The sequence below is a fragment of the Octopus sinensis genome, linkage group LG24, assembly GCF_006345805.1.
Source record: "Octopus sinensis linkage group LG24, ASM634580v1, whole genome shotgun sequence".
Classification (NCBI taxonomy): Eukaryota; Metazoa; Mollusca; class Cephalopoda; order Octopoda; family Octopodidae; genus Octopus; species Octopus sinensis.
The window spans coordinates 2,675,953-2,687,048 of NC_043020.1; the positions used below are offsets into that span (position 1 = coordinate 2,675,953).

At 38.6% G+C, this 11,096-nt stretch overlaps 1 protein-coding gene across 1 annotated transcript; it reads right to left on the reverse strand.

The window, feature by feature from the left end:
* Positions 1-6,364: 6,364 nt before the first annotated feature.
* On the reverse strand, positions 6,365-7,420 carry LOC115224045 (myb-like protein I). Its single transcript, XM_029794843.1, has one exon. It carries the CDS (start codon positions 7,418-7,420, stop codon positions 6,365-6,367), a length of 1,056 nt encoding a protein of 351 aa, XP_029650703.1.
* Positions 7,421-11,096: the final 3,676 nt, after the last annotated feature.

Here is an 11,096-nt window from a genome sequence, read left to right on the forward strand (position 1 = left end):
GCCCCTTGTGGGTAGCAAAGAAATAGGTTTCTACAGCTGGATGCCCTTCCTAATGCCAAACCACTTTGCAACATGATGCTGGGGGCTTTTAACGTGAGACATCGCAGGTCGGGTGTGTGAGGCTGTATCTGACTGGTTTGAACATAAACCAAGTAGAATATTTAGGCTGGATACGGCCAGGTTCAATGCCAAAGAATTAATGGTAGAACTAATTATCTGCTAGGGCCTTTGTTTAACACAAACATAAAACCTGATGACATCAATGTCATCTTTTTTTTCCCCTGGTATTTCTTATTAAAATATACAAGTACAGATACACTCTCAGTCAGGCCCATCAACAGATTTTGGTACCTGAGGGTGCTGATTGCATTGCAGGTAGATTTTTGTAAAATGCATTTTCTAAAACTGAGGGAGTGCATCATTGAATAGTGAGGGGTCAATGCCATCCATTGCCCCTCCTTAGCCACATGTATGGTGGTCAGACTTCAAGAAATATATTTCGGGAAGATTTTTATAAACTGTATTTTCTATATCTGAGGGAGTGCATCGTTGAATAGTGAGGGAGCAGGGCTGTACCGTGCACCCCCTTAACAAGGGGCATGTTCTCAGCAATGAAATTTTGTTTAGGGATTGCAAACTGGGTCATCTTGGCTGGTTGACCACCTGATCCTCCATCCTGCTTGAGGGGACCATAGGTTACTCTTTACAACTATAGCAACCCCATCGAAGGTTTCTTTCAAAGGGCTGCCAAATGATGTCACTAAATACCAAAGACTTTTCAGGGATCTTAATTCAAACAGTCAAACGTTTATGGAAAAGCATAACCCCTCCACCACCCCTGTTGCTCCGTTCCTCCCACTTTCTTTTTTTTCACTTTTTCTTTTAATTTTTATTTCCTGTTTTATTTTGTATTATTTTTTTCCATTGTTTTTTTGTACAATTGTTATTTTTTTTATGTTGGCAGTGAAGAGAATTAAATGTTATATGAGGAGTTTGTTCAAATGTCATCTCTCTCTCTCTCTCTCTTTCTTTCTTAGCCTTTCCTTTACTCTCTCTCTTTCTTTCTTAGCCTTTCCTTTACTTTCTTTCCCTCTTTCTTCCTTAGCCTTTCCATTACTCTCTCTCTCTCTCTCTCTTTCTTAGCCTTTCCATTACTCTCTCTCTCTGTTTCTTTCTTAGCCTTTCCTTTACTCTCTCTCCCTCTCTCTCAAACTTACATACACACTTCAGCACATACATACACATATTTACATGAAACATCTCTCTCTCTCTCCCACCCTTTCGTTCTTAACCTTTCCTTTACTTTCTCTCACACTCCAGCATATACACACACATATTTACATGAAACTTCTCTCTCTCTCTCTCACACACACACACAGACAAGCTTACACATACACAAAAATTTTCTCATGTCATCTACAATTTTTTTAATGCCTGCCATAAACCCATTCCTTGTTTGTTCACACACACACACACACAGATTTAAACACAATTGGGAATACATACATACAAAACATTTTTTTTATTTTCCATCTCAATTCCTCTCTTTTTCACACACACACACACATACCCTTTCACATATACACAGACATATGCTGAGGAATAACATGAGTATATATAGATAGATAGATAGATAGATAGATAGACAGACAGACAGATAGATAGATAAATAGACAGACAGACAGATAGACAGGCAGACAGACAGACAGACAGACAGACAGATAGACAGACAGACAGACACATACATACATACATTCATACATACATACATGGTAAGAAGCTTGCTTCCCGACGACATGCTTCTGGTTAGGTTAGGGTTAGGGTTAGTACACTCTAAGTCAAGTTGAAAGAGGATCTTAGTTATGGTATAAAAGTCCTGGAATATCTAATTTACAGTCAAAGACTTTCAGTGAGGTCATTGGATTAGATAACTTCATAAGTTGAATGCAAGAGTTACTTCCCTTGTTCCACATAATTTATAAGCATTACACAGGAGTTCAGCTGGTTAAAAAAAACAAGAGCAAAATTTCTTTATGACGACAAAACTCTTTTAAAAGCAAAAGTTAAGGGCATAATGGATAATGTAGTCCTAAATAAACTGACAATATAAATAAATTTTTTTAAAAAACGCAAAAGAAAAGAAGCAGAAGACGGCTTGCGGTCAGAAGGCCTTTATCAATGGGTTTGCTCAATCAAGGCTTAACTAAAATTGTTACAACTGCCTTCATCATCGTGGTCGTCGTTCAATGTCAATTTTTCCATTCTTGGACGAGTCAAACAGAAAACGTTGAGGAAGAATTTCTGCAGCCGAATGCTCTTCATGTCAACAACCCCAAACTGTTTCCAAGCAAGGTAATATTTACTCATGACAAGACGTTTTTCGCAGAATATTGGGAATGTTTACAACAATCGTTTGATGTCAAGTTTAGGACACACGCACACACACATAAACGATGGGCTTCTTTTAATTTCCATTTACCAAATCCACTCACAAGGTTTCAATCAGCCCAGGGTTATAAGTCACTTGCCCTAAGTGCCCAAGAAAGAAAGCTGGCCAACCTGTTAAGAAGGGTGCAGACACTGTTATTAGTCAGAAAGCACAGCCATTACTGTCATCAACGTCCAAGACGACCAGCCTGCCCTCTGGGTCTAGGAATACTGCCCTTACTTTCAGATCCAAACTCTTTCAAAAAAGCACCGCAGTACTACCACCACCACCCATTCTCAGCAGACATGGGGAAAAATAAATATCAAACTGTCTGCCGAACATGGGCTGGAGGGTCGGCAGGTTGGAGAGTCTGGTTTCGCTGATGGCTATGATACCTACATTTTGTGACCTGATGTCGTTTAACAGGTTACCTTGTTTCCAAGGCAACCCCAAACCACGCACATTTATACTACCTTTCTTGAGCGTGAATCTGGCGAAAGTTGTTTCAGACACAAAGTGAAAACAAAAAGTCAGAGGGAGAGAAAGAGAGTCAGTTACTGCTGCGAAAGTTGGGGATTTTCTCCCTCAGTTTCCACGAGATTTTTATATAGTTTTTTTGACAGATGTTTTTGAAATCTCCCTACTTCATTAGAGTAGAGAGATTTCATTAGTGTATGTGTTTCGTGTAGTGTGTAGCATTTTAATATGTTGTGGTTTTTGTGAGAGTGACTCACTCACATGAAAGCTGGTGTTGTTAACCAACTGTTGACAAAAATTCAATATAAATACACATAAATAAATACAAGAAATTGTTTAGACTTACATGGATGAAAACGATAACAGTCAATCAACCAAATAGATAGGTAAGTTTCTTTATTAGCCACACAGGGCCAAACACAGAGGGGACAAGATACAATGCAGAGCTTTTCTTTTTGAAAAAAAAAGTTTTAAAAAAAGAGAAGAAAATAAAATTTCGATCACAAGGGATCGTGTGTGAAAAAAAAATGCCGATCAAAAGGGATCGTGTATCACAGAAATGTCATAAATGTAAAAAAAAAAAACATTAGGTTTATCTGTGGAGAGAAAAGACCACTGTAACCTCGGGTAATTTTTTTATTGTAACTTTTGTCACTCTCTGGCCTAGATATGTTGGTATCAACACTAACTCATCCGTGTGGAGAGTCAGTGTTGAGAACCGTTTGGCCAGATTTTCATTTTGAAATTGGTCTTGAACTGTACCAAATTTATGCCGCCAGTCTACACATTCCTTGTGTGCCCATACAGAGCAAAGCCATTTCTCAATTTTCTGTTGTGGTGCATTTTCGGGTTTTCTTGTTTTTGTATTTATTATTCTATAAATGATTGTTCCTTTTGGGGGTTTGTTCTATGATGTTTTTGGGGTATGAGTAAATGTAAGTTTGGTCCTTCTTTGCTAAGCAGTACTTTTGTATCGTTAATTTGTTGGGCAGTGAATTTGACAATATTTTTCTTTTGTTTTATAGCTTCAGTGAAATTTCTTTTGTCCTTGGTGGTGGTCGTGGTGGTAGTGTCGGACCCACAACTTATTATCGAACTGTATGAAAGATTTTCTATTAATTTTCACATTAATTTCCTCCCTGGAGAGGCCTACCTTATTGTGCGCATGCCATAGGGCCTTATTAAGTACACTAGGGTTGATTGAAGGGTAGAAACTAGATATATCGAATTGTATAAATTTTGTGTTGTCCTTATCAGTAATAGAAGTAAACCACTCTACGACTTGAGCAGAGTTAGACCATAAGCTAAGTTGTAACTTATTGATTAATATAGGTATATATTTATCTAAAATGTACTTACTAAGGGTACCGATGTCGGAACTAGAAGGGCATATGAGCCTTAATGCCGGGTTAGTGTGAAAGTTCTGTTTATGGTCCTTAACGATGAATCTTGGTTGTCTGGGGTTCAACGGTTGCGTTTTCATTTGTAATCCATACGTTTCCATGATTTTCTTAATTTCTAAGTTGGCTTGTCTGAGTGTATTCCTATTTGTTGTCCTGTAATCCTTGTGTATCGCTCTTTTGAGCAGTTCTAAATACTGGTTCTTTGCAAGCTTATATATGTTCCCGGTTTTATCCGATTGGACCAGGATAGCGTCTAATCTGTTTATATCTCTGGCGACTTTATCGAGGTATTTGAGGTGTTTATTCCTTAGGGGTGATTTATGAAATTTAATGTCCCTTACGATGTCCCACAGATCATCTTCGAATTTCTTCAGTCTGGGATTAGGTGGAGGGGTTCCCTTCGACCTAAATAGTTTTTTATATTCAAAGGAGACGTCGTTACTGTTCCGTTTTATGTCCTCATTATCGTGGAAGAAGGCGAGCCATCTGATGCGGATGATAAATGCATTTGGTTTGTTAACAATTTCCTTAAGGAAGGTTTCTTCTGGTGGTATTGGTATGTCCTTAAGGGATGCGTTAATCTCGAACAACTCCATTTGCGGTATCGGTTATCCATACTAGGATAATTCATTCACCTACTTAAATATATATATATATATATATATATTTATTGAAATGGATAAATGAATTATCTTGTTACAGATTATTCAAATTATAACCGATACCTGGGTAGCAAAAATCACGGTTGAGGTTACGACCATGGGTTATTGCAACCGTGCCTTAGTGCGGAAAATTGAAGTTTTATATATTTAGTGAGGGAAGAAATGGAGCTGAACGAAGATTTTACAAAATTCCTTTTATTATTTTCTACATATGTTTCCAAGGCTGCAAAGTCCCTAATTCAGATTGAATAAGGAGACCATTTTGCAGCTTTCTCTTCAGGAAAATCCAGGAACTTAAATCGCCAACAAATGCGCAGCAAGCTTTTCGACACACGCTCTCTAGGAGCCCATGGTATGAATGGCACAAAACTGTCTCTCAATATGCGTTGACATCGGGGTGGGTGAAAGCCGACGAAAAAGTCTGTTGAGATAATTCGAGGTCAATATCCGGTTAACATTTGGGGGGGGAAGAATTACAGAAAACCAAAGAGTGTGAATATATTCTGCATGACTAGTGTTAATATTAGAATTGTTTTAAGAATGAATGCTATCATATTTGGGTGTGAGAAACTACCTACATGTATGTGTGTGTGTGCGCCTATGTATGTGTGGCAGTATGTTTAGGAAGCAGCTAGGGAGAAATATATAGCAGCTATTAATGGTCAAGCAGCTGATAAAAAACCTGTGTCTGTGTGTTCGTCTGTGACCAGTTTATAGAGAGATGACTTGTCAACAGGGGAGTATAATCCATGATAGTATTTCTAAATAAGTAGCAGTTCATACGCTAAAAGGGGAGTAATTTCCCCTTACAAATTTAATTCAAAATTTTTTCAAAATTTTTTCAAAATTTTTTTCTTTCTTAGGACATCAAGGTGTTAATTATCTTAGACTTCAATTGTATGCAAGAAATGTATGCCACCTCCAGTGCGGACATCTAAAAGAATTTTGCAAAATCGAGTTAACTAGTTGCCCTCGGGCGAACAAAATGTGAAAAAGTTCCGAGTTGCAAAGATTACAGATTCTTTTGCCTCTATCAAACGGTACAGACACCGATAAAATCGACCATTCCAGTCTAAAGGCTGAATTCGCGTTCTTTAAACGCCAGACTAATTTACTTAGTCCGGTCGCGTGTTGCTTTCCAAAATCGCGAAACGTTGTGAAGTGGTTCGATATTCTAACGGCCAATTTTGATGATGACGCTCCGATATACAAGTAGACATCTGATTCAGTATAAACCCTGCATTGGTAAATGGCGTTTCTAATCTTGGAATTACTAGATAAGAACCTTATTCTATTGGGATTGGCTTCCGATATTAATACGGCGTTCTTATTACTATGATGATTGTAAGAACTACGGCTGTCTTCGACATTATACACCCCATTATCAATACTATTTAATGGAATATCACCTGTATACTCTCTGCCACTGAGAACGCTGTGATTGCTAATGTCCGTGATACTACTGTTGTTAAAATCGTGCTAAAATTGTTATTGGGACTCCCTACATTAATGACTCGGTCAGTGCTCTCATCCCTATTACCATTACTAACGTTAATGCCGCCACCATTGCTCTTATCCTTATTCCTATTAACTCCATGGCTGGTATGAAGATTGCTAATCTCAGTGCCAGTTCTATTATCATTATTATTATTATTATTACTGCGCGTTATTCTGGCATTAGACGGAGCTGCGTCTCCGAACGTGGGTGAGAGGGTCTTATTTAGCAGCTTATTGTTATGGGAGGAAATTATCTGTGAGAGATTTTTAGTATTGGAGAAGGCTATCCTAACTTTGTGTGAGTTAACAGTGGCGTAATATCTGGAATTTCTGGGAAAATTACTGGCAATGGCTTGGCAAAACTGCAGGGGTAGGTTAGATCTTATTTGTTTACCAAAGGGAATTACAAACCAAATATATTTATTCCTGTTTTTGTACTGGGTCGGGGAGTCAACTCTGACATTAAGGTGGGTATTTCTAGGTTGAATAAAAGGTTTGGGCTTACTATGGCCTCCCCTGGGCCGCAAATTATTTATGTTATCTATATTTATTCTAGATGTGCTTGTCTCGACATTCCTCAGGCTACCATCACTACTTAAATTATTTATGTTATTGTAGCCGGCCCTATCCTGATGACAGAATGCTGTCATCGGAAGGGCCGGATCTATATATACTACCTTCTCCCTATAACCGGCTTTAGACAGGGCAGCATTATAAAATTCCGCTTTCTGCCTAAAAATGTCGACATTAGCAGACAAATTAGTTAATCTTTGAGAAATGTTTTTAACCAAATTGTCTGTTATAGTTTTAGCGTGGTTCGAGAAAACGCTGACATACTTTAAGTTAGTGGAAGGCTTATGGTAGGGGCAGTAAGAATCGCTATGGAGGTTTAGTGTGACATCTAAGAAATTAGCCTTAGTAAGTTCGTTATCAAAAACTATACTCATGCCCATCCTATTAAAGAACCTAGCTAATCTATTTTTAGTTTTCTGTACGATTCTGTTCGGTGTGTTTTGTAGGTAAAACAGACAATCGTCACGATATAGGCCGCCACCGATGTCCGGGAATTGGTCGGATAATTCATAGAGAATATAGATTCCGACCAAATCGGCAATCTGCGCGCTATCTGAACTACCCATAGGTACATCAAACTCGGGAGTATCCTTACGAACCCACAACTTATTTTCAAACTTTATAAATGATTTTCTGGCGACTAGAATTATATCAATTTCTTCTCTAGTGAGGCCTGCCTTATTGTGTGCATGCCACAGGGCCTTATTAAGTACACTAGGGTTAACTGAGGGGTAGAAACTAGCAATATCGAACTGAATGAACTTAGTTCGGTTTTTATTAGGGATAGAAGAGAACCACTTTACGACCTGTGAGGAGTTCGCCCAGAGGCTAAGCTTCAGCTTATTGACTAAACTAGGAATATATTTGTCTAAAATGTACTTACTGATGGCGCCGATGTCAGAACTAGAAGGGCATATGAGCCTTAATGCTGGGTTGGTGTAGAAATTTGGTTTGTGGTCCTTAACAATGAATCTAGGTTGTTTAGGGCTAAGCGGCTGTGTTCTCATTTGAATTCCGTAATTAACCATTATTTTCTTAATCTCCAAGTTGACTTCTCTCAGCGTGTTCCTATTTGTGGTTCTATAGTTCTTCTGGATCTCCTTTCCGAGTAATTCTAAGTACTGGTTAATGGGTAACTTGTACGTGTTCCTTGTTTTGTCAGATTGGACCAGAATTCCGTCTGACCTGTTAATATCCTTAGTAATTTTCTCTAGGTATCTGAGGTGTTCATTCCTCCGGGGTGACTTCCTGAATTTAATCTTCCTTACAATGCCCCATAAGTCATCCTCAAATTTCTTCAGTCTTGGGTTAGGTGGTGGTGTCTCCATCGACTTAAAAAGCCTCTTATATTCGGATGATGTTGCGGACCGGTTCTATTTTAGATCCTCGTTATCATGAAAGAAAACGAGCCATCTAATCCGGTTGATGAATGCATTAGTTTTGCAGACAATTTCCTTAAGGAAGGCTTCCTTTGGTGGTATAGGAATGTCCTTAAGGGACGCGTTGATCTCGAACAACTCCATTTGCGGTATCGGTTAAGGTAGCAGTTTCTTGGCGAAGCAGTATATGTTTATTGAAATGGAAATCTTCGTTCAGCTCCATTTCTTCCCTCACTAAATATATATATATATATATATATATACACACACACACACACACACACACATATATATATACACACACACACACACACATATATATACACACACACACACACATATATATATGTGTATATATATATATATATATATATATAGATATAGATATAGATAGATACTTAGAAAGGTTTTGGCCAGTGTTGGCCCAGGCCATGTCTAACTTAATAGCACCACCTGGCGAAGTCTTTCAATTCAGGATTTGGGCACCAAGGCCCATTCAAGCAGAGAGTTATTGTTTGAGGAGACATATCCGGGTGTGGGTGGTTTGTCCGGGATTGTTTGAAGGAATTTGTCCAAAGACTTCTTGAATTTTGTGTGGTCAGTTTCTGTTTTGGCGTGTCCTGGTGTAATGTTGAAGAGAGTGGGTCCAATTGAGGTGAAATAATTGTGCCATATTGTTGTTAAGAGATGCAATTTAGATTTTTGTTGTGAATGGATGGCACGGTGTCCAAGTCTTGGATGTATTGGTGGAAGGGCTGATGCCTTGGGCGTTAAGCAAAAAAGTTGAGGCGAGAGTGGATGGTTTTAATTGTTTTGGTGTTTTGTTAATTTGTTTGCTTTTTAATGGCATGTGCAGTGGGGTGATAGTGGTGGATGGTGGTGGGTGATAGCCAGGATGTTTTTCCAGTTCTTTTGCTAGATTCATTATAGCTAAAAAAGAGGAAGAGGTTTCCTGTGTAGGGAACTGTAGGTGACTGTGGTTGTGGTTATTTTTATATGAGTCATAGGTTTTTTTGCTTTTATTTTTATTTTTATATTTTGTCCGACGAGTCCCTGGGAGATGAGTAAAGGGACAATCCCTGTGCAAACACAATCTGTCTCGCTGGGAATGGCGGTAGATTTGTGGATTCCTTGTTTGAGATATTGGTGGTTGTGGTGGTGTTGTAATAGAGTATGTATTATGGTGGTGGCTGTTGTAGTTTGTGGGGATAGAGCGTTTTGTCCCAGGTAAATGGGTGAATTTGCAGTTTCTATCAGTGCATAATCTATAGCGGAGAGAATATCGGCAAAATATGGGGTTTCCAGTGGGTGTGTAGGTGCATGTGTGAGTTGTAAGAGGTGTGGATGATAGTTTGTTGAGGTTTTGGCGACCTTTGTGACCTGTGGGAGGTAGATTCCTTGAGGTAGCAGTAGTGGTAGTAGTAGTAGTAAGTAGGCAGAAGAGATGTTGACAGTGATGATGATTAAGGAGGTGGATTCCATGATATAGCGGTAGACAAAGATGTTTTGGAGTTGATAGTGGATGTAGTACAAGTAGTAGTAGGCAGAGGAGATGATGTTGACAGTGATGATGATTGAGCTACTGGGGTAGTGAAAGGAAGGGGTGGTACTTCCTGCTGTGAGACCCTGGTGACTTCGGGGGGGGGGGGGTCAATCGTTTTGTTTAACAAATCAATAATAATAATATTCAGGGACCTTTTCAGCGGGGTGGGTTACTCGACTGGAAGTAAAAAATTCCAACTGGGCCCCACCTGCAAGGTCATGTGGTGTTTATCTTGATATGAGATCACCATGTCACGCACATATGGTTGTGATGCATGTGCCTAGTGTACCCTTATCAGACGGGTAGTCATGATGGGTATACTGGGCCATTGTAGATGAATCAAGGAGTGGGTCATACTGTTGTTGCTGCTGAAGTTGTTGTTGTTGTTGTTGCTGTAGCTGTTGTTGTTGTTGCTGTAGCTGTTGTTGTTGTCGCTGAGGTTGTTGTTGCTGATGCTGTTGAAGTTGTTTCGCCAGTGATGCTGAAGAGAAAACACATCTCAGTTTATCAAAGTGTTTATCGATTAATTTAAAAGCAACTTCGATTTGTTTTAATTTATTTTGTATCTGCTGTTCAGATCGGCTTTTCAAAAGGTGAACTAGAATAGATTGTACAGAATGTTTGCTGTAATACTGAGAAATTGTATTTGAATTATGAACTTGCAGTTATTTTATCTTTCTGTTCATTTTTTCCTTTTTCCAATTTTTAATGCGTGGGTGATCCTTTAGTTATCAGAAGATGTTGACAAAGTGTATATATAAATAAATACTCTCTCATTGGAGTGTGTGGTTTTGTTTACTGAGTGGTCGTTTGAAATTTATGAAAATAATTTGTAGTTAAAGAAAAGTCTACTCACGAGTTGGGAAACGCATGGTTTCAAATATACAGGAATCTATGTGATGGTGAATTTCGCTTGTAGCTGTGAAGCTTGCTGCTGACCGGTGCGGCAGAGAGGAGTAAAAACCGGTCCTTATACTTCAACAATCATACTTCATATATCTCTCTATATATATATATATATCTCAAGGACTATTTGTAAAACATTAAATATGTATGTGCTGTGGATTTTGAATTATTTTAGATGTCCTTGATTGTAAAATTCATGAATTCATCTGAAGAAAAGTTTTTTTTTTA